Source organism: Camelus ferus, chromosome 6 (assembly GCF_009834535.1).
Source record: "Camelus ferus isolate YT-003-E chromosome 6, BCGSAC_Cfer_1.0, whole genome shotgun sequence".
Taxonomy (NCBI): domain Eukaryota; kingdom Metazoa; phylum Chordata; class Mammalia; order Artiodactyla; family Camelidae; genus Camelus; species Camelus ferus.
Window position 1 is genome coordinate 80,558,669 of NC_045701.1, and position 24,842 is coordinate 80,583,510.

Sequence of the window (24,842 nt, forward strand, 5' to 3'; positions counted from 1 at the left end):
ATGGAGCCAAACTCCTGCCCTCATGGAGCATACAATGAGGAGAACAGACCCTATGTGCAGAGCATACTGAAAAAGGAACATAAGGGAATTTAACCATTTTTGAGGGGGTGGGGGATGAGAGTGAATTTGACAAATGAGTATATAGTCAGATAATTGGAAGAAGAAGGAAAGAGGAGAAACGGGAAATTCTAGGCAAAATTGACAGCATATAGAAAGGCCTGGAGGTCAGAGACACTGTGATGTAGCTCCTTAATGCATTGAGAGAATGAACGGGCAAAGGAAGAAGGGCCTGCAAGGCTAGAGAGGGAGGGCCAACGAAATATCAAGGGGAGACAAAACGCCAAGCGTGAAAGCAAATCTCTGACTGGTGGTAAATGTGACTCACATGGCAATTTTCTTTGAAAAATTTAAAATGTTAAAAATTAACCTTAATAATCTTGTACTTATTTATATTTTTACTATATGTATCACTGAAAATTGATTTTGAAAGGACAACAATGATTCTGGTATCCAGTTAAGTGGCTTCTCTGCCCACCTAGAAAAGCACCCATGTGCTCCTCCTCAGTGACCACCCACCCACATTAATGAGCAATTAATCTTTTTCCTAAAAAGCAGATTAAATCTCAAGTCACCTTTAGATCCTGGGGCCAAAGCAGCTCTTTTTATAGCATAGGTCTTGAGACATCTTTCAAAGGAGTCATCCCAGAGAGCTACTACCCCATCTTTTCCCCCAGTCACAAATCCCTAAGAAAGTGAAAAGTTTCAGTTAACAAAATCTAAATATTTAAAAAATAATAACCTTCTTTATACTGAAAAACTCTAAAGGAAAGAATATTTATAGCCAAACGTTACAGCTTATAGAAAACACAAATTAGCATAAGAATCCATTATGTTTTTTTAAACATCAACATGGAATCTGCAAAACTATTTACAGTGACACTAAACATTCTACTTTTCGGATAGGACTTTAAAAACACAGTTTGCAGTTTGGAGCCATAAGGTAACTCCACCCCTTTCAGCAGGTTACATATATTCTCCCGGAGGCTTCATAATCTCATATTCTAAAAAGAAAGGATAAAAACAGTTGCTACCTCACAGAATATGGTGATTAAATATATAAAGTACTTAAACAATTTTTGATACATAGTAAGTTATTAATAAATATTAAGTTAAAAATTTTTTTAACAGCAGACCTATTCTACTCTGTGTTCAGCAGTTTGAAAAGAAGAATAACATATGGCCAGGAAGAGTCTAGCTCACAAATTATTATTGGGTAGCTCAGCTAAGCACAAAGGTAATGCGCTTTACTTGTGAAAATGTTCTGTACTCCATGATCAAATTGTGTTTAACTTAAAATACCTTTAGGTTACTTACTTTTTCCAATGCATGCATACTGAACACTGGCCCATCATGTGCTTTAACTGTTTTTACAAGAAAGATGTCTCTCCAAATACACACGTCTCCTGTGGATGTTCCAGAAAAAGCCATCTCTTCAGTCCATCCATACACTGCACACATCATAGTGTCATTTTTCCCCAGTGTGCCTACGTAGCCTTTTCTTCCAATCAATCCTCCCCCTGGTTCATAAAAAATATTATGAAAGTACCACTTTCAACTCTATGAAGTATAAGCAGTAAAATTCTCTTCTACTGTTGCTGTTCTTATTTAAAGAGAAAGACATGTAACAGTAAGGAGAGTTAAAAAGTAAAACATAGGTCTCTCAATCAGTGGCTTGTGCAACAACCTGCTTTGCTGAGCCTTACACATGGCTGCTTTTAGCACATAGCTTTTTGGATGAAAAAAAATACACTAAGTCAGTTTTAGCCAGTCTTTTGATTATATTTTTCAAAAATTTTATTATGACATATTTAATACAAAAGTAATAAAAATACAATAAATTCTTCTATATCCATTATCGATTTACATAAAATTACTAAAACAACCAAAATGTATACGAACCACATCTCCCTTCTTCACCCCCTGCTATTCTGAATGTGATGTTGATCATCCTCACCCACTCCCTTATACATATTCTACTACTTATTCATGAATTCTTAGGTAGTATGTCATATTATTTTTCATGTTTTAAAATTCTCTATACATACCATCCTGTATGTATTCTTTTGCAACTTATTTTTTTCACCAACATTTGTTGCGGAGTTTTATACATGTTTCACCTCTAGAAAACTCATTTTCATATTTATATAACATTCCATTACATAAACATAACATTTTCCTATTAATTGGACTTAATAAAGTTGCTTCCAAGATTTTGTTATTGCAAATAAAGCTGCTTTAAACATTCCTGCAAGAGCCTCTTCTATAAAAGTTGAAGAGATTCTCTAGGAATGCCTGGGAATGGCCACAGGGTATGTGAAAAAGGAACAGCATATAGATGAGAGGTATCATTTGTTGCCAAACTGTTCTCCAAAGCTGACACACCAAGGTAGCCTCCCACTAACAGTGAAAGGAGTTCCTGTCCTTACCCACCTCTGAGGAACACTTACTATTGTCAGACTTGGGGGATGTGAAATATCATCTGAATTTTACTGTGGTTTTAATTTGTATTTCTCTGATTATTAATGAGCTTTATCATCTTTTCCTATCTTTACTGGTCATTCATTACCTATTGATATCTTTTGCCTATTTTTTCAAGCAAACTTATTCATTCATTCAAGATATATACTGGACACTATTCAAGGCAGTGGGAGCAGAGTTATGAACAAAACAGGCAAGAACAAAACACAAAATTCCCTGCTTTCATGGAGCTTCCTGGTGAGAAACAGTCAATAAATACGACAAATTAGCAAAATACGTAGTATATTAGATGATGATGAGTCCTATGGAGAAAACGAAAGCATAGAAGGGAGGTAAGAAATGGGAGGGGTCCTTTTTAAGAAGGGTAGTTAAGAAAGGCCTCACTGAGAAAGTGGTATCTGCATGAAGACCTGAAGGAGGCAGCAAGAACAAGCTACGACAAAAGAGTCTTCAAGACAGAGGGATCAGCAAACGCAGAGGCCCCAGTGCAGGAACACGACAAGAATCTTCAAAGAACAACTAGGGAGGCCAGTATGGAGTAGCAAAGAAAGTAAGGCAGTAACAGGAGACAGGGTCAGAGAGGTCAAAGGCAGCATTACAAGCCATTGTGAGGATTTAATTTTTACTCTACATGACATGGAAAACATTTGGGTAGCGGAGTGACAAGATTTGGCATATCATTTATTACCAGGTTCATTCTGATTTCTGGGTTGAGAGTAATTTGAATGGCAACAAAAATGAAAAGAGTTATCATCTGGGCAAGTGATAAGGGTGGCAAGGGCCTGGTGGTAGCATGGAAGACGATGAAAAGTAGTCATATTCCAAATGTATTTGGAAGACTGTCTTTTCTTACATAGCAGCCACAGTTGTTAGTGAACTTGCAAGGGCAGTTAAGTCAAGTGGTGAGGGGGAAAACAGATTAGACTTCTCTCAAAGGAGGAAGATAAATCGCAAATTTAAAGTGTAAATAACTGTTTGGACATCTTTTAGTGCATAGGGGAGAACAGAAATTAATTAGCAATGGGAGGGTCGAGCTGAAAGAGGGTTTTTGTTTGGTTTTACTTAGGGTGGAGAAATAACACACTGGTATGCTGAAAGGGAAGAGTCAGTAGAAGGGAAAACTGATGATACAGGAGAGAAAGGGAAGAAGAGTTGGAGTGATGTCATTGAATAGGTGAGAGAAGGGATCTAGTGCACAAGTGGAGGGACTAGCTCTCACCAGAGCACTGATTATCCATCCAGAGCAGGGTCAGCACACTACCAGCTGTTGGCCAAATCCTGCTACCACTTATTTTTAGACGGTACCCACTGGAACAGAGTCACAGTGGTAATGTCGATTTCGTTCTCTGCTCCCAGAGCCTGCCGCCTTGACTTTTGGCTGCCTGAGCTGGTCACCATCTACAAGATGAGGACTTTGCTAATGGCCGCTGCTGGGCACCTAGCAGTGAAATCACAGTCCAGGAGTTGCCTTGCTTCTGGATGTCTGACCAAGTTGAGAAGACAGGGCTCTCCAGGAGAAGACACAGTAGGAGCTATGTGTCATTAGGGCAGAGTGAGGCTGACCATTGTGCCCCCAGCCCAACCTGCCAGCCCTGTTCACCACAGCAGGCTGATCTTGGAGGGAATATCTGTAGGTAACAGCAACTGGGTGCAGATTGGGTAAGGCAGGGCAGGAGTTTTCTCTCTTGTTCTATAGGTACCTACATAATATTCTTGATTTTGTCCCTGGATCTGGAAAGTCTAAAATATTTACTATTTGGCCATTTACAGAATTTTCCACTTCTGGTTTAGGCAATCATTACTGGGTTTTCTGGATACACACAGCATAACATATTCCTATCGTACAAGGTCATGTCATTATTGCATTTAAAAACTTTCAGTGGCTCCCTGCTCCACCAGCCATGGAATAGAATTCAAATTCCTTAGAGGAGAGACTAATAATTCATAATTTGGAGTTCTCAAAGCCCAGATCTGGGATAGGAGGTAAGAAGCTTCCTTTTAGCCTCAGTCCTAAGTCATCTTTAACTTAGTTTACATAAAGCTATGCAATTAGAGGGTTCGACAGATGGCATTTATTCAGATTAATAAAGTGGTTACTTATTTCCCAGTGGATGAGTGAACTCTGGATCAGAGCCCCAAAGTGAGAAAAGATGAAATGCACCAAAATCTTAACATTTATCCTTTTACGGTTCAGTTTCAGGTCTACTATATGTCTAATCAAACTTGAGGAAAAAATTTACTCAGTTGCAAATCTTTTCATCTTAAGGCTATTTTCTTTCTTTAATTCTCTTATTTCAAATTTATAGTTTTTAAAAAATACTGTAATAATAATAAGCAATAATAAGCATTATTTGCTGAGTATTTGCAATTCCAAGTGACTAAGATACTCAAAAGTTTTGTTTAAATGTATGGGAATGAAAAGTACAAATGAGAAGATACTTCTTTTTAACTTTGTAAATGTGTATACACCATGATCTGATGAGTTTGTGATGAAGTATTAAATCCAAGTCTGAAAATCGATTCGTGTCCTAAGTAGTTTATGATCTAAAAGTTAATTCAGCTTGGAAAATAGCTTCACAAAGCCTGTTCTTTTCTGACCTATGTTTCATTTCTCTCGATACCTATGTATTTTATCTGAAAGGTTTAAGTGTACTGAGACTTTGATGTCAAATTGCTTTAATGTATAAGTATACTATTCTATTCAGAAAAGAGATTTTTTTTTTTACTTTCAAATGTGAACTTCTTCCACAGCCATTAATTTACTAAATGACTAAAGTAATAGAACATTCCATTTCTGTATCATTTTATAGCACTTACAGAATTCTGACACAACTTTTCATTATCAGTTTAGACTAAAAAACATGTCTAACAGAAGAAGGAAGTCTGGACATCACTTGATTAATCTCATAAGTTAAATCCTTTTGTAAATATGAATACTATACCAATGAGCCAGTAAAAGATAAAATAAATCTAAATATTTTTAAACACTTTTTAATTGAGTTATAGTAATTTTATAATGTGTCAAATTCCACTGCAGAGCACAATTTTTCAGTTATACATGAACATACATATATTCATTGTCACATTTTGTTTCGCTGTGAGCTACCAAAAGATCTTGTATATAGTTCCCTGTGCTATACAGTATAATCTTGTTTATCTATTCTGTATTTTGAAATCACAGTCTGTCCCTTCCCACTCCCCGCCCCCTTGGCAACCATAAGTTTGTATTCTATGTCTATGAGTCTGTTTCTGTTTTGTATTTATGTTTTTTTTGTTTGTTTGTTTTTTGTATTTTTTTTAGATTCCACATATGAGTGATCTAATATGGTATTTTTCTTTCTCTTTCTGCCTTACTAAATATTTATTTAAAATGTATCAAGACAACTGTGAAATATTCTTTTTAAAGTAAACTTTTCATTTTGGATAATTTTACATTTTCATAAAAGATGTAAAGATAACAGAGTGTTCTCATATACTCCTTGCCCATTCAGTTTCCCAAAATGCTAACATCTTACAATACTATAGACTACTCGTCAAAACTAAAAAAATAGTATGTTTAATACATTACTATTAACTGAACTCCAGACTTCATTCAGATTTCACCTGTTTTTCAACTAATGTCTCTTTTCTGTTCTAGGATCCAATCTAGGAAACCACATTGCACTTAGCCAAATCACTTTTAAAAGTAATAGTTTCTTAAATTTCAAAGGAGTAAAAAGAAGCACTTCCTTACCTGCTCTACGCCAAAATTTCATGTGTTTAATTCCAGCTGTAATTAATTTATCAGGCACGTACGGGTTCATCTTTACAACAAAAATCTTATCTTTACTTCCTCTGAAATAAATATCAAAATGTTTTAACTCTGAAGATAAATCTCTCCTATAATAATCTTTTGCCTAATCCATAACCTATCTTGATTACCCTGTTGCTAAATGCTTGGCCCACTTGTCTCTCAGGTTTGGGCTATGTAATCATGCATTTGTATGTTTAAAATTTTGTCATTAATTTATTAACTCTTCTCAACAGAATCTTAAAAGGTAGGAACAGTGAGAATTGAACTTTTGGGTAAGCCCCTACTATAGTCCTGTGCACAGAGAATGCCATTTGTGGCATGAAGGAGTTAAAGAAAACACTTTTTTTTATAGTACTCTGCTATAGCTTAATATAGCCTTTCTAAATACAAAATCCTTCTTAAACTATCTTTTATTTGGGTACTGTCTGAAAAAAGCATTTATCTATATTTTAAAATGTTTTACATCTCACTTTAAGGAATAGGAAGTTAAAAAAACCGACACTTAATTATTTCCTCCCTGAAAGCAATTGTTAATATTTATATTATTATAGGAATAATAATGCTCATTGTAGAAAATTTACAAAATGAAAAACATAATGGAGAAAATAAAAATAATCTGTAGCTTCTTTGTGATACATGTGTGTATGTATCTTCTTTCACTTAAATTTATAATAGGAGCATTCTATAATGTTTTCAATGACTACAGAATAGCTTATCTTACAGAGAATTATAGGTAGAATTCACTCAACCTATAAATGGAGATTTTAGATAGTACCTACCTCCAATCTTATACTATAGTTACATTAAAAAGTAGGTTCACAAGGGATAAACCTACAAATGAATCCTGAATCCCTTGTCTTTTTTGTCATGATTATACTATTTACTCAATGGTAATAAAGATAGCAGTGATAAAAAAAGTTATGTTTGCCTGATTTCAAAACTATTATAATTAAAAAAACCTGAAAGTCCAAGAAATTTCAGCATCTCGTCAATGCAGTATCAATTTTTCCCCTACCTTGCTATTGACAGCTTCTCTCCTTTCTTCCAGTCCCACAGCACAATAGTGTGGCTATCATCTATTCCGACTGAAGCCAAACGTTTCCCATCCGCTACGAAAAGTAATCAGAGAGGTAGACTGTCCATTAATATTCATATGATAAAAAACATTCAGCACATATTCTGATACCACAGCACTGTATTTAAAATTTTATAAAATAATATTAAATGTTAGGCATGCATACAGCTATAGGGAAAAAAACCCAGAATTTATAAGGAGGGGGAAGAATCGTTTCTCAATGTATCTTAACCTAACTGCTAACATTTTCTCTGACCTCATTTACCTTATCTATCTACCAGTTTGAGGAGGGGAAAGAATGAAGATAAGTAGAAAAAAGAGATTTTAAAGGAGAGAAGGAAAGGAAAAACAAGGAAGGAAAAAATGAATCACGCTGATGAAATTCACCAGTAAGAACTCTCCAGTGACATAAGAAGTCAGAGGGATTATGAAAAATTAATCAAATGAAAAAGACCACATATTGCTGTTAATATGACTGTTTTTGGTGAAGGTCAATTATTTTAGTTGTTTCTACTATCAAGCAACAAGTAATGACTATCTGACAAATGACTGAGCCAAGTCAGTCATACTGGCAGGCGTGCATATGTTTACAGGTTGCAAAGGCTCGATCTGTAAGAAAACATTTGCCACTCTGCCACACTTTCTGCAAGCCTCAATTAGTTCATTATCACTACCGGTGTTATTTTTCTTGTTGACTCCCTTAGTTTCGCAGTTTCTTAACCTTTTGCAGATTTCTGAATATATATATGCATTTTCCCCACAAACTCTACTATGAATAATTCACTATCACTTCAGACAGAGCAGCAGAAAGCACAAATTTATGGTCTCTAAATATAAAATTCTCTATTAATGGTATTTCCCCCTCTTCTGAATCCACACCCTAGCTTTTATTATAGATCTGTCTGTAGTCGTTAAACTTTTAAATATGTAGCAAAGAGCTAACATGATCTAAAACTATTTCGATAAGATAGCTCAGAATTGTCACTTCATAAAAATGTTATAAAACAAACATTTTAGTTGTCACCTCTTTCTTAGCTTTCAATTTAAACATTTTCAAAGTTTATTCTGTGGCTGCAAAACATTAAGTGAGATCAGGGTTTGCCCAAAGCAGGAGATACATACCACTAGTGGTAACTGAGATGGTTTCAGAGGTTATGTATGCAAACATTTTTTATTTTAATGGAAACAACTTCACATTAGTGGGTACTAAAAATTATACTCATTAAATTATAATTATAAACCAGCTAGCAAACCCATACTTTCATAGCCTTGATTGACTTGGAAAACAGTACGCACAGTGGATAAAAATTATGGAGGTCACTGCTAAATGACAAGTTTAGGCAATGCTCATTTAGACTAAACTGCTATGTATTGCCTCTGCATTTTGATCACTCTTACTGAGACAGAAAAATTGCCTTACCTGAGAAATCAACAGCACAGACACCATATTGGTGGTAGCCCTTTAATACTGACAATGGTTTAATGGTCTCTGTGTCCCATATGTGAATTGAGGGATCTCTGCCTACCTAAAATAGAAAGCATTACAAAAGTCATTTTATATAATTAAACCATTTATTTTCATATACATAAAAAGAAATAAAACAGAGTTTACAGCCTTTGTCTTATCTGCTACATTTATCAAATAAAAAATATAAAGCAGACTGTATATGTGACCAACATTTTTGTCCTTACATTTGTTGAAAAGCTAATGAGACTAGGCTCAGTGTTTCTTGGAATGTTCTAGAACCATGTGGTTCCTCAATCTTATCTGATACTTCATGAATAAAGATACTGCTTACTAAGCACCAATTATTGGCAGTGTAACTATGCTAGGTACAATGAACACTAAGACATTTAGATAAATTTGTAAACTTATTGGGAAAACAAGATATTGTCAGTTAATAAGAACGTCTGGTAATATATGCTTCACGAGGAGGAAAAGGTTGTAGAGAAAATCTTCATGGAAGAGATGATACTTGACCTGGGCCTTTAGAAAGTGTAGGTCTTGGATTGAAAAAAGCAAGCAAGTAGGATAGGCTAGGATAATGGTGTAAATAAAGATAGACAGGGATGAAAGCAAGAAGCAGGTTAAGAAGACTTAATTTTTAATTATTTCTTTAGACTCAAGTAATCACTTTCTTTTACTATACAGATTAAGAGACATAATAACTTTGCCTATAAAGGCAACTCCTGAAATAACTAATATAGCTGCTAATTATCATTATTTTTGAAATTGTTTTTATATAAAGACATAAATAATAATACTGCAATCAGTATTTCACTAAATTATTAACTGTTTTCCTTTGTCCTGTCAATTCTCTACAGATTTGCTGTTTTCTATATAAGCTGGAATTCTAAACCACCATTTTGAGTTACTTTTGGTTTAGGTTTCTCGCAGGTGATATGTGCTGCACCTGTTAACAAATGGTTTTTCTCTTGTTAATCTGTCTTTTTGTTAGAGTCCCAGCTAAAAACCTAGGACAGCAAAAGGTCAAGTTTTGCCTCCCCTACACTTGGTATCCAGAGATGTTCTGTGGGCATACTGACTTTTAATTTAATCTGGCCTGAATTCCCTAAGATTCCAGACTTATAGTAGTAAATGACCGGTTTTTACACTGTCTTCATTCCAGTAGGACCATAGTAATGTCCAAACTGCTTGTCACAGCACAATAGGTCCATAATTGTGTTTTAAGAGGAACCATTTATATAAACTAAAGGTGAAGGCAAATGGTGACCCTGAGGCCCCCATTTAATTAGTTCTTCCACTAATGTCCATCATGCACTCTATGATTTGAATACCATTGAGCTACTCACAGTTCTTTAAAGAAGCTGTGTTTTATTTTTAGTTTTGCCCACTGTTACACATGATATAACCCACTTAGAACACTTTTCCCAACCTCCCCACGGTCAGGTAAACTACTTAACTCAAATGTCATCATCTCTATGAGGGCTTCCCTGATTCTATTAGGCACAATCAATAAGTCCTTTATTACATTCCAGGAGGATTTTATACATATCTCTACATTAGTGTTTCTCAGCAGGGGGGGCGGGTTACCTCCCAGGCAACATCTGACACTGTCTGGAGACATTTTTACTTGTCACAAGTGAAGTGGGTGGTGTTACTGGTACCTAATGCACAGAGGCCAGAGACGCTGCTAAACATCCTACAATGCACAGTATTGTACACAAAATGTGTACATTGTACACAAAAATGCAATGATCCTCACAACAAAGAATTATCTGTCCCAAAATCTCAATAGTGCCGAGGTAAGAAGCCCTGATCTATATGTATGACTTTGTACCACAATTTTCTGGCATGTTCATCTTCCCCCAGAGTATGAATGTTTCACTATGGCAAGAAGATGTTTTATTTATATTCCCAGCATATTTCCTGGTACACAGCAATGCTCTATGAATGTTTCTGAGTGAATGGAAGAAAGGAGGGAAGGAAAAGGAAGGAGAGAAAGAAAGATTGAGGGAGGCACAAACAAAGAGAGGAAATATGGGAGAAAGAAAAAGGGAAAAATTTTCTCTCCTTTCAGGGAAGCTAACATGCAAGCTGCCTACCCTCTGCCCCCAACATATGCTAGGTGGTATATTTACACAGTTTAAAGCCAGACAGACTAAGGTCTTTAGGCTTTACCACTTATTAGCTGAGAGATCTTTAAGAAAATTATCTAATTTCTCTAAACCTAAACTTCCTCACTTATAAACTGGGAGAAATGGTTTCACTCTCATAGAGGTGACGTGAGAATAAAATAAATACACATTAAGAAACTAGTAAAGAGCTTACAAACAGTGAGAATTCATAAACATCACCCCTTCCCTTCCTTCTCTAAGAATATCCACATAGAGAGGTATTATTTAAGACTTTTCTCAGTGTTCTCTATTTCATTATTCTGCTTTTTACCTTGGTAAACCTGCATATGTTACTATCATGATTGTAAAATAAAAACATAGTCATCCTGTTTGTCACAGAAAATCTGATAGATAACTTATTTTAAATAATTTTTAAAAACCAGATTCTAGTCTTTATGTTTTTTATATTTATGCAAAATTTTTTTTAAATTAATATTATCCTGACAGAAAGAAGTTAAGCCAGAGCTCTTAGATCCAAATTCAAGTTATAATAATAATAATTAAAGCAGTAAAATTCTAAGGAAAATTATAGGAAAAAAGTTAGGGTAAATTTTATTTGCACTAATAGGTAGAACACTCCCTGGCATAAATCACAGCAATATTTTTTTCAACCTATTTCCTAAAGTAATGGAAATAAAAGCAAAAATAAGTAAATGGGACCTGATTAAATGTAAAAGCTTTTGCACAGCAAAGGAAACCATAAACAAAAGGGAAAGATAACCTACAGAATGGGAGAGAATATTTACAAACAATGAGACCAACAAGGGATTAACTGCCAAATATACAAACAGCTCATATAGCTTAATATCAAAAAAACCCCAACCCGATTAAAAATTGGGCAGAAGACCTAAATAGACATTCCTCCAAAGAAGACATACAGATGGCCAAAAGGCACATGAAAAATGATCAATATCACTAATGATTAGAGAAATGCAATTAAAAACTACAATGAGGTATCACCTCACACCAGTTAGAATGGCCATCATTAAAAAGCCCACAAATAATAAATGGAAAGGGTGTGGAGAAAAAGGAACCCTCCTACACTGTTGGTGGGAATGTAAACTGGTGCAGCCACTAGGAGAACAGTATGGAGATGCCTTAATAAACTAAAAACAGAGTTACCATATGATCCAGTAATCCCATTTCTGGGCATATATCTGAATAAGACTATAACTTGAAAAGACACATGCACCCCAATGTTCACAACAGCACTATTTACAATAGCCAAGACATAGAAGCAACCTTAAATATCTACCAAGAGATGAATGGATAAAGATGATGTGAGGCATATATATATATAATACACACACAAACACACACACACACACACACACACACACACACACACACACACACACACACACTGGAATATTACTCAGCCATAAAAAGAATGAAATAATGCCATTTGCAGCAACATGGATAGACCTAGAGATTATCATATTAAGTGAAGGAAGTCAGAGAAAGACAAATATAATATGATATCACTTATATGTGGAATCTAAGGGGAAAAAAAGACACAAATGAACTTAATTAGAAACCAGAAATAGACTCACAAACATAGAAAACAAACTATTTTACCAAAGTGGAAAGACGTGGTGGGAAGGGATAAATCAGGAGTTTGGGATTAACATATACACACTATTATATATAAAATAAATAAACAACAAGGACCTACTGTACAGCACAAGGAACTATATTCAACACCTTGTAATGGCCTATAATGGAAAAGAATCTGAAAAAGAATACACACACACACACACACACACACGTATACATATAACTGAATCACTTTGTTGTACACCTGAAACTAGCACAACGTTGTAAGTCAACTATACTTCAATAAAAATTTTTATTTGTAATATGAAAATAAAATCCTATTCCAAAGAATTCTTGATTTCCTAGAATACAAAAGATGAAGAAAAAAGTGGACTAACCTAACTTGAAACCCAAACAAAGGTCTAACCTATCTGGTCTGTTTCATACAGGTTTTCAAAGAACCTACCTGGCCTGTTGCCACATAGTCTTTCAAAGGATGAATAGTCAGGCAGAGAATATCATCATCATGACCCAAGTAAAAGCGTTGTGTGTTCTGCTGTCGATTATAAATGACACCCACTGCTGCCACATGGTACACAATTTCACCAATTTGAGTATAAAACAGATTACTTCGACAGTCATAACCTCTGTAACTAAATGTAGGAAAACAAATCATGTAACATCAACTTTGGTGTTTTACTAGTGGAGACTATGCAGAGGACATTCAATTTGCAGTTCTGCAAGATACTGAACAATTAAAACAAAATACAAATATCTCAGATCGCATAAACTTTTATGAATGCTTTGATTACAAAAAGCTAAATCCAAGGTATAATACTGAGTGAAAAAAGTTAGGTGCAGAAAAGTGTATATAGTATACTACTATTTGCATAATAAGTATGTACAAAATTTGTATATTATAAAACAAAAAGTTGCTTTTTTTAACAAGTGAAAGGGTATAGAAAATAATATATGTTTGTACATACATAAATATTTCTAAAACTAAGTAACAGTGATTACCCTTGGAGGAGGAGAAATGATGGCTGGGAGGGTAGACATGGGAAGATTTTTAAAGTGTACCCTTTTATACACATTGTTGAAGCCTGAGAATATAATATATATATATAACATATATATATATTTCAAAAATAAGTTTAACCAGCAATTTTAAAATTATACATTTCCAGAAAAAAGTAGCCAAATCCTTTAAAAAATGGCCAATACAGTTCTATTTATAGCAAATTTCTTTGCACTTCAAAGAAACCCAATTCATAAAACATGAGTATATAGAAATTTAGTCCCTATTTTAACACTGGAGAAAAAATAGTGTTAATTGTTACTAAATAAGTCCATTTTCGTAGTCTTGAAAACATTATCAGTCAGGTAAGAAGATGATTACTAGATGAGGGGAAAGAAAGAATTGGATTGGAGACTCTTGTTCCAGGATGAAATACGAGACCTATATTGCCAGATGTTCAAAGAGAATCCACAAACTGTATTTTATTGAAATTAAAATATTAAGGTCAAAATGCTTAAGCCAAAACAAGCCACAATATCATTCCAAATTAGACATATTTAGGGGAGATGATAATCTCTTACATTTCATTTATTTTAAGACAAGAGATCCATTTATATAAATGCTAAATTTTTGTAAGACAAGTTAATTTTTATTTAATAAACACTTATATAGTGCTTATTATGTGCCAGACAACATTCTAAGTCATCACAAGCCCTAGCTTATTTACTCCTCACCAGAACCCTGTGAAGTGAGTACTGTTATTTCCATTGTACAGATGGGGAAATAGAAGCACAGGGAGGTTAAGTGACTTGCTCAAAGTCACAGAGCTAGTAAATGTGAACCACAATTCAAATACAAAGATGAAAAATAGTAATTTTATACCCATGAACAAAGTGTAATCGGATACTATTTCCTGGAGCCCACTCTCTTCTCTTCGAAGTACCAATCTTTTGTTTCTCCTTGTACTGTTCTTTAAGCTGAGTTAGATCTTCTTTGTAAACCTTTAAATAATGTACAGAAGTAGAAATTTTCTTAGAATATATATTAATAAAGGAGTTACAGATTCCTTTATAGACACTGTGGTTATTATGATCACTAAAGTTTTAACAACTGTCAAATTGGAAGGTTCTTTATGAAACTTACTTCCTTATAAAGACAAACTGATTTACATTTTCTATGTATCACACTGACAAAGACATATTTGGTTTCCATGAAATTTTTATACTTTGTAAGAGATCATCTGAAAGGAAATAAATAGAAGTGTACTGTGACAGAAAACACATATAAAATAAATTACAGGCACAGTATATCAAGCACTTAATATAAAGAACATTTTATCATGTATAGCTGAAAAATTGTGCTCTACAATGGAATTTGATACATTGTAAAATGATTATAAATCAATAAAAAATGTTAAAAAAAGAACATTTTACACAAGTACTTTAACTCTTAAAGGGGGAAGTAGCCACATATTTCCTGGAAAATTAAAAACCACAAAAGATAACAACAGATAAACAACAGGAAGCAAGATAAAGAGGAAATCAGACTTTTTTAGGGAAAACTCATGTGATAATAAAAATTACCTGCCGACGGTAGGTGAGCTGTGTCTCTTGTTCAATTTCAGAATCCAGTTCTGGAACATCAGACAGATCTGAGTCTGATTCATCACTATTAGAGTCAGCCAGACTTTCTGCAGTTTAAAAAGACAATACATTACTTATTTAAAGAAGATTCATTTTTCAAAACAGCACGATAAAATTAATGATTAAGGGCTGACTGTGCCAACTGACATGGAGACAAGCCAGAAAACAATCAAACAAAATTACCTATTCAAGTGACACAGATGTCAGTAAACTGTACTACAGATTATCTTCCTCTCCACTCACTGCAAACTCAACAGTTCCTTTAAATCCCTTCACTGGCTCCCCAATAACCGCTACATCAAATTTAAATGTCTGTGCAAATATAAGTGAATATAACCTATAATTAACATGAAAAATAGCTAGAAAATACTATATGCAACAGATTAACTGACATTAGATAATTTTTCTCTGTCAAAAAACACTTATATAAAACCTAGATACCCATCTCCCAGAGAATGCATTAAATGTTTGTCTTCCTAATGTGTTTTTCACTCATCATTTGATAGATTAAAATGTAACCGAAAGTACTAGGTATTCCATGCTTTGTGACATCTGACTTTAAACATACAGACCTAATATTTTAATTTAAAATTTCCACTAATAATAATCTATACTGTTAACATATGAGGGTAGTGTATATTTCAATAGTAAAATTGTTATTTGGGGGTTACTGAAGAACTACTTGACAGAGAAATTGTTTAGGCAGTGTGTACTACTCACCTTGAGGTGCTATGTGAAGAGCATCTTTCAGTTTTCTTTCAGGAATAAATTTCCACTGAAAGACAGAGTGATCTGCTCCACCAATAGAAATAACCCACTGATAATCATGTGACCATCTGACATTAGTTACATGAGCTGAATGGCCAATATACTTTTTAAACTTGGCTCCTATAATAAAAATATACCTTTAAATTGGTAAACAAACAATTTCTACACCTGAACCAATACATCCTACTTCTATTCTCTTAACTATAATCAAAGAGCGAAAATGTTAACTCAAAAATCTGATGAATGAACAAATGTATGAGTCTATAACAAGATATGCAAATCTTTGCTCTACTGATTCACAATATAATTTGGTAGGAACCACAAGGGCTGTGAGGCATTCTTACTGGTCTGAGAAAAGCCTGTAGCCATGATTGCTTTCATATTAAGATACTTGAATGTTTTAGCCTGAGGCCCTTCGTCTTAAGTGACATTGACCAGTCTACTCCTCCGCCACTATTCTCAGCCCTAGCAGCCAGAAGATCCTTTTAAATCTTAAGTCATCAGCAAAGTACTAGCAACATATAAAAAGGACCACACAACATGACCAAATGGGATGTATGCCAAGAGTGCAAGATTGGTTCAACATCCAATACTGTTGAATACAGCATACTGTATTAATCAAAACAAAATATGTCCAGTTGTTCCAACAACAGGCTTTTACAGACATTTTAAAAGCCTATATATTTTATATAATGTGCTTCAGTGTGGGTTGGTCTGATGTTTCTTCATAATTAGATTCAGATTTTTTTTGCACAGGCAATGTTGTGTCCTTTTGGATACATCATTTCAAGGAGCACAGTTCTATCACAAGTGATGTTATTAAGTCAGCAGCATTTGGTTAAGGTGTTATACACTAGATTTCTCCAACTGCAAAGTTTTGTTTTCTAACTTTGTTAAGGAGTTGTTTGTAAAGGAGTTATTTAATTTTTAAAAATCTTTGTGATGACAGGAACCATTTTGTGGTTACCTAATAGACATAATACATTTCCTGTATCCTGCTTAGATAAACCTGATATGTGGCAACACGTACATATCCCTGTTAAAGTACACTAACACAGTAATGCTCAGCTTCATTTTGATAATGTTTTAAAAGTTTTATATGAAGTTATATAAGGCCTGCATGTCAGGATGGCAAAGCTCCATCAAACTGGAGAAAAACTTTCACCTTGGCCATGAATTTAGGGATAGCCATCTTAAAGCATAAAGGATTTGACCAAAACTATATAAATTACAATTTACTGCTGCTTAATAGTAATGCTATTATTTTAGGAATCAATTTTTTTATGTAACTTAATAGAAGTCAGTAACTTTCTAGATGGGTAACTTGCCACAATACACTCAGCAAAGTCCTACAAGGTCAGATTTAGTTCCATCTTCCTCATAAGAGAATGCATTATTTGCCTGTCAAGAGGACTTTGGCTGCTACTTCCTTTGATGGGGCTCTTTACATACTCTTAGGCACCTAAAAGGCAGAGCCAGAGATTCTAGCAAATAAAATTCCAAGATTTTAAGATGTACTAATTTTGTTATGTTTAGAGCAAATGAAGAAGAGTTATCTGAGCACCCATTCTAATTGATTATACTGGGTGATAGCTCTAAGAAAGGTGTAAATAATCCTATAAAATTATTTTCTCTGTGACTTTTCAATGATCAGCTCCTCTGGAAGAACCAAGGCAGTTCAACAAGAAAGTTGTGGAATAAGTCTAAAGGAAGCCAATTATTCCTAATCAAAGGGACTTCATTAACAATTATTTAATAATTAGCACTGTTTATCTAACTGTGTTCAACAGTCATCTTAAAAGTGAACCTAGATGTCATATCTTTTAAGAAGTGATCCTGACTCACCAAGACCAACCATATCCTCCTATATGCTTCCAGAATTCCCAGTGATCACCCTATGTGATTATATTTATGACACTAAAATGTAATAGTCTATTTACTTGTTAACTCCTCTAATAAATTATAAGCCCCTTGAGGAACAGAGATGGTATCTTGTTTACTATATATCCCTAATGTTAAATACACAGTAATCATTCACTGGATATTTCAAGAGAAAGAAAGGGAAAGAAAAAGAAAAATCGTATTTTCCTTTATTCTGCCTGTACTCTTGAGATGGAATGCTAGATTGTAGGGCAGGGAAGAAGAGTAGTGAAGGAGAAAGGAGAGGGCATGACCTCCAACCCTTATGATTCATAAAGGGGACAAAACTTCTGATATAAAGTATATTAGAGTTGAAATCAAAAGACTGGAATTTGAGTGTCAGCTTGATTACTTAATAGTATAGAAGCAGGAGCACATCCTTTACCCTCTTTTAGACTCTATTTCTATTTTAGTACAAATTGGATTATAAGCTCTCAAAGTCCCTTCATTTTTAAAAACTGACCTATTATAGGAAGTGATAAAAAGAACAGCGAAGGCCTAAACAGCATGTCATCAATTAGGACTAATACCTCAGAGAAAATATTTATCGAATCAAGCTACAATGGCCACAGAAGCTTTCCTTTTAATTTAAATTTAATTTAATTTAAATTAAATTTTAATTTTAATTTAATTTAAATGAAAAGAGAATGATAATTCTTGACAAGGATAAGGTAATATACTGAAATATTTGTTTCAATGATCCCATTTCTTTTCTAATTTGTTTTAGGGTATATTTAAACACAAAGTTCATATTAGCTAAATCTCTTCAATAAATCATAACAATATGACAAAAAAAATTTTTCCCATTTAACAATATTTGATTACCTTAAAACTTCTAGATACAAAATATATGAGAATATCTTTTTGACTCTAGTAAAAGTATACTTCCTTAGTACATAAAACAGCACTGTTCAGAAAAAAAAAGAGAAACTTACCTGACTACATTGAAATTAAAAATTAGTCAACAAAAGACATTATTAAGAAAAAAAAGCCAAGCCACAAACTGGGAAAAGACTTTGCAATTCATAAAAATTACAAATCATTCATATCTAGAGTATATAAAATTACTTCAGTAAAACAATAAAAGAAACAACTCCACAGAAAAACAGGTGAAAGATACGAGCCTGTGTTTTGACAGAAGAGGAAATGCAGAAAATAAAAATATACTGAAAAAAGATGGTCAAATTCATTAGCAGTTAGACAAATATAAATTAAGACAATGTGACAACATTTACACTAACTAGATTTACAAAAATTAAAAGTATGTCAACACCAACTGCTGAAGAGGATGTAGATCAACAGGGTTTGTAAAATGGTATAACTATTTCAGAAAACAATTTGACATTTTCTTACAAATTCTCTATGACCCAGCGATTTCACTCCTAGGTATACATCTTTGAGAAAGCTGCGTATAACAGCAAAAGACTGAAAAGAACCCAAATGTCCACTGACAGAAGAATAAACACATGTACTGTATTATATATTCAGAACAGTATTTTACACCATGAAAAACAAATACACTAGAGCTACATGCAATAGTATGGATGAATCTTAGAAAAGTGGCGCTAATTCCCATCATAAGTTTGTTTCATTGTTTGATATTTGTTTTGTTTTTCCAATGAATTTTCTCCTGGAATCTAAAAAAATATTTTTACCAAATGTAAGTTTTCTTTGTCAATAAGTACAGAAGGAGTTTGGCAATTATTAACAGTGATGAAGGTGTTAGACTAAAGCAATCTGTCCCTCAACCTCTCCATCCTCCCCTACCTCCACATCCTCCCCTACCTCCACATCCTCACCCTCCACCATTAGCACAGCCTCTGTGCTGCTGCCTGGAAAGAGTCTGATTATTTGAGAGAGACCACGGTCAAGAGCTGGATAATCTAGGGAGGAAGAGGATAATAATATACAACAACAACAAAAAGAAGAGTAATGCTTTGGGCTGGGATCTGAGGGGACTAAATGCAGAAGAAATCATTCTCTTTGAGCTAACCTCATACATTTTCTCTTTCAATTACAATGATTCTACAACATAAGCTACTTCTATTATTTAACTTCCTTCCACATCCTATGAAAGCTTCACTTATTAGAATGTAATGGATATTACCTAAGTGGATATCTAAAATATATTAATACATCAAACACAATCTTTTCCCAAACAACTTAAGTTAGGTCAATAGTATAACTTAATGTATGAAATAATGTACAACACTTCAAAACTAATCTAAAAGACAAAGAATTTTTCTAGTAATACTGCTAGCTCTATGCAAGTATGTAAATTCAATAAACATAGAATCTTAAAATACTTCTACTAATCCTTTAAATATGCAGTAGTTACATCCTGTTTTCCTCTCTCCCATTTACCTACTTATAGTCTCAAGCTGACTCATAAGTGTCTAGAAATAAAAACCCTTACCATAAAATAAATTTCTAACAAAAATCTAAAAAAAAGAGAAAATAAGAAAAACAACTTATACTTATATTCTTATTCCTATGCATATATTCTTATATTATTCAGCAATAACCAAACAACACTAATTTTTCTTAAAGACTTTGGTAAAATATTCCTATAGCAATTCAGAAGACACATTTTATAAGTGAAATAAAATTACCAACCAATTAAAAAAAAACTGTCTTCGTTGTTGTAAAAGATAAAAAGTATGAGTAAATCCCATTCATTTGACTAAGAAAACTCAGAAAATTAAAAGTATTTTTTTCTTCATAGAGGCCAGCATATAAAAATGAGTAGAAACAACATTAAGATTAATATCATCATGATTAATCTTACTGAATCTCACACCTTCTAACAAGGTATCATTTTGAGTCACAATAAAATTTGTTGTGCCTGGTGACTCTCATGTTCTGGCTATGTGGTAGGATCCAGAGATAGGGTACTTTAATTGCTGGAGATTTAGCTAGCTTTTAACACGCTTAGTATTACTTGTGGAGGCATTTTCACGTGCACCCAGGAAGCTGACACCTCGCAGGTGGGAAATGACAACGTGGCATAGCTAGCAGGATCTGAACTCACCGATTTACTGCAGAGGCGTGACAAATACCAGCCTAGACTTCTGGGAAAATTGGGCCCTTAAGTTTAACATCAATGGACTACCTAAACATTAGAATAACACTATTTCAACTGTTCCCCAAATCATCTTTTACTAAATTGCATTTTAACATGTGCCCAACACCTTTTATTAACAACCGAGTGAAAATCATTACTGCATTTGCTATAGATGCTGATGCTCTAAGAATACACTCACTGCACCTAATATAAAGCCATATACTAAAGGAGAGAGTTCTTTGAAAATTAAATCTCAGAAGAAACTTTGCTTTCCCTGAGTAGTAAGTATGCTTTTTTATAAAAAGCTACGAAGAAAATTATTTTGTGCCCTGCTTTACTTTATTTTTGGTTTCCAGGAAGCTCAGATCCAATTTTGGTGTTTGACTACTGTCATTTTCTTTATCTGATTTTAATATGGTATTTCTAATTATATTTTCCCTGCTATGAATTCCTTACTCATACAATTGTTTTAGTACTTATGGACTTGGTATAAGCTGACTCAATGCTTTACAGAACAAGTCATGGAACAAATAAATGACTAATAGAGCATTTCATTTAATTATCCTCAGGTCTATGAACAGAATGATTAATAATATCATTTTAAAAGAGATCCAAGAAAAAGGTGATACATAAAATATACAGAAAATAACCAGTGATAATCCTTATTTTTCTTACACCCTTCAGTTATGAAAATAAAGAAGTGTCAAAACAACATATGTTAAGGATTTAATAAGCAAAAACACTTTCAGATAAAAACCAACAAGCCAACAGGTTCCAAACTGTGACCTAAACTTGTACAGCTGACTACTTTATCAGAATTCTTGAAAAAAAGACATAAGAAAAGTGTCTCCTAATAGTCAAATAAACTGGACCTTTTCACTCAATCAAAAAAAAAAAAGTGTCTCCTAAAAGATAGATGTTCAACAAGTTAAATGATTAAAGATAATAAGCCATAAGAAAAGTGTAACTATCACTGTATAGTCTGACTGTATGAAGCAATTCTGGAAGTGGAAAGAAAATGATTGTTTAAAAACAAAGAGGTAAAGTGTTAGTCCATTCGTAATATATTAATTCAAAAATAATTTTCTAATAAAAATTTCATGTTCAAAAATAAATGTAACATATGACCATAATTTCTGATTTAGCAAAATAAACAGTAGCAATTCTGTTCATTTTCATGAAACCCTTCACCAAATAATCAGCACACATATTTTAAAAAGTATAAGCCCTCTTATTTATCTTAAGACTAATCTTCTGCAAGAACTCTAAAGTCTTTTATAGAGAGAAATGAATTAATAATATTTTGAAAGAAAGGATTACCTTTTCTTAAACAAGGGTATCGAAATAACTTTACAGTTCCATAGTCATCAGCTGTAACTAAAACTTGGCCAATATAGTTTCCATCTACTGAGTTTATATCATTGATATCTGAATACTTGGGCCAAATTCCATTTACTTCAAGGCCTGAAACACATGTCCATGAAGCCCAATGAACACCTTTTATTTCTTCTTTATTTGTCACTTCTTTTCCTCCTAAAAATGAATCAGAGTCTTAATTTATGAAGTTATTTCTTTTGATTTTCACTCAAGCATATACTGTACTAATAACATGGTAAACTCCAAAATTTTAGTATCTTCCCTTTCCAGTTAAAGGAGAATACATGAACAGGCAGGTGAGTATGATAAGGAGAAAATTCAGTGCAAGACATTTTTTAAAAGCCACTACAAAAATCACACTGATTCAGAGAGACACACAGACTTGATGATGGTGTAGCTTAGCAGGTTCACCCATGTGGACAATAAAACTGAACCCTATTAAAATCATGCTCCAGATTAGTCACATCAGGGTAAGTTAGAAGGAAAAGTAAATGCTATAAGAAAATGGCAAATCAGGTATTAAAAAATAAACCTAAAAAGATACACAGTTGAGAAAAAGAACTGAAAAGGACCACAAAGGAAGAATGAATGAGTGGTGAGTAATACACTTATAGGTAACAGGACTTTAAGATTCAGTCAATCTTTATTACATACAGATTGTTAATAAAAACTTTGGGGAGATATATTAATTATGCAGCTAGCCTTATTAAATAAGTTACTGTAAAATTGTTACTAATTCATTAAGCATCATACTAAACAAAGCACTGAGATGATATTTGATGATTCTATTCTGATGATTCCATGTTTATTCTTTTTTTAAATCTTTGATGGAAACTGTTTTCCAAAATTAATTTGTTATCTACATTATTAATATTTGCAAAGTTGATTTGCAGTAACCACAAAATCCCCAAATAATTTATGGTCAAACATTTGTATCAATTATATTTAGTTAATTAGTTGTACCCATTAAAAATAGTATTTTGATTTTCTAATATACACTAGGACTTTACCGTATACTAACTCATATGGCATGGAATTCAACATAAAATGGGTCTTAGATCTTCTGAGCAAAGAAGTTTTAATTAAGAACCAAAAGGATTTCAAATGATAAGGCAGCCTTGTAGAAAAGATCACAGTGCCTGAAGTATTAGCTCAGATCTTTGATTTCCTATAATTAAATGTAACTTACACTATGCTTCTAGTGAAATTCTAAGATATTTTAAAGGAACTAAAAATCTACAAATTATATATAATTTATAGGAAATTTTTACCTGGCATCCTATAAAAAAGTCTTTTACCATTCCCATCATTTGTCTGTAAATATCTACTGTCTGAGGACCAGTCCAGATGAGTGATGAAACTAAGTGAACCAACACATTCTCCAAATTTTTTATAACGCTGAGCAACTCCATAAATATCAACTGAGCTGTCATTGCACCCAACAGCAAGGTAAGTTCCATCTGGTGAATATTTTAACTCATGAATTGCCTCCTTACGATCTTTAATATGTACAACTTCTGTCATATCTCTGTAAAGAAAAAAAAATAAGACCATATTAAAAGAAGTCACTACAGAATTAATTCAGTTTTCAAATGTGTCTAAAATGACTATGAGGCTTTATCAAGTATTTATAAACCATAAAACAAATGTAAATGAGACAAGTAGCATTAATTCAAGAATAATTTTGCTGACCAAAAATATATGAGGACAATAAATGCTGGAAGTTCAGAAAAATGATAAATTTCAGTTCCTAAATTACTTAATTTTAAGTAGTTTAGATTTATACTAAATTTCTGCAGTCATACAATAAATAAAGTCACAGATTTTTATGATGAAGTTTCTTATAAATACTAAGTTTATGAAAAATGCTTAATTATAAACACCATGATTTTCAAATAAATTTTTGTAATGAACCAAATGTACAAAATTACATCTAGGAAATAAAGAAAGGAGAAATTGATTTGTATTATTTCCATAATATGTTCAAATGCGTATCTTTACATAGCTACCACTAGTTATTTTTATTTCAATCTCTTTTACCTTTTTAAACAGAACATAAACTTTTCCCAATTAGCAATCATGTCAATTAGTGAAGTTAAACATTTTTTTCAATGATGCCATACAAATGAGTTTCCAAAATAACACAGGTATTGGTAATAGCCATAAAAATGAATAAACATTTAGTTTAACACCACTGAGTTCCCAAACATGGGGAGATGGTGGAGAGATGGAGAAGAGGGAGGCAGCAAGGGGGAAGGGTCAGGAGGAAGTGAGAATTAGTGACAGGGACTTTTTTCCAAATAAATTTTGCATTACTCATCTGAAATGCTCCCAACAAATAATTTCAAGAACAGAAGTTTAAATGGATATTTCCCAATTTTCATAGTTTCTAAATGGATAATTTAAAGCAATCAAACTCACATTTCTTTCAGTAACACTTATTAAATTCTTAACTTTGTTTTAGGTACATG

At 33.3% G+C, this 24,842-nt stretch overlaps 1 protein-coding gene across 2 annotated transcripts in view; it reads right to left on the reverse strand.

Annotated features, from left to right (window-relative positions):
• EML5 (EMAP like 5) overlaps positions 1-24,842 on the reverse strand; it is a 130,642-nt gene that overhangs the window by 52,922 nt on the left and 52,878 nt on the right. For both annotated transcript variants that reach the window (XM_032482479.1, XM_032482478.1), the window contains exons 9-19: positions 23,643-23,899; positions 22,315-22,527; positions 15,963-16,130; positions 15,183-15,289; positions 14,482-14,600; positions 13,048-13,234; positions 8,827-8,932; positions 7,347-7,440; positions 6,272-6,372; positions 1,375-1,577; positions 633-744 (exon numbers count right to left, since the gene is read on the reverse strand). In XM_032482479.1, the coding sequence (XP_032338370.1) occupies positions 633-744; positions 1,375-1,577; positions 6,272-6,372; positions 7,347-7,440; positions 8,827-8,932; positions 13,048-13,234; positions 14,482-14,600; positions 15,183-15,289; positions 15,963-16,130; positions 22,315-22,527; positions 23,643-23,899 (1,667 nt within the window). The remainder of the gene's footprint in view (positions 1-632; positions 745-1,374; positions 1,578-6,271; positions 6,373-7,346; positions 7,441-8,826; positions 8,933-13,047; positions 13,235-14,481; positions 14,601-15,182; positions 15,290-15,962; positions 16,131-22,314; positions 22,528-23,642; positions 23,900-24,842) is intronic.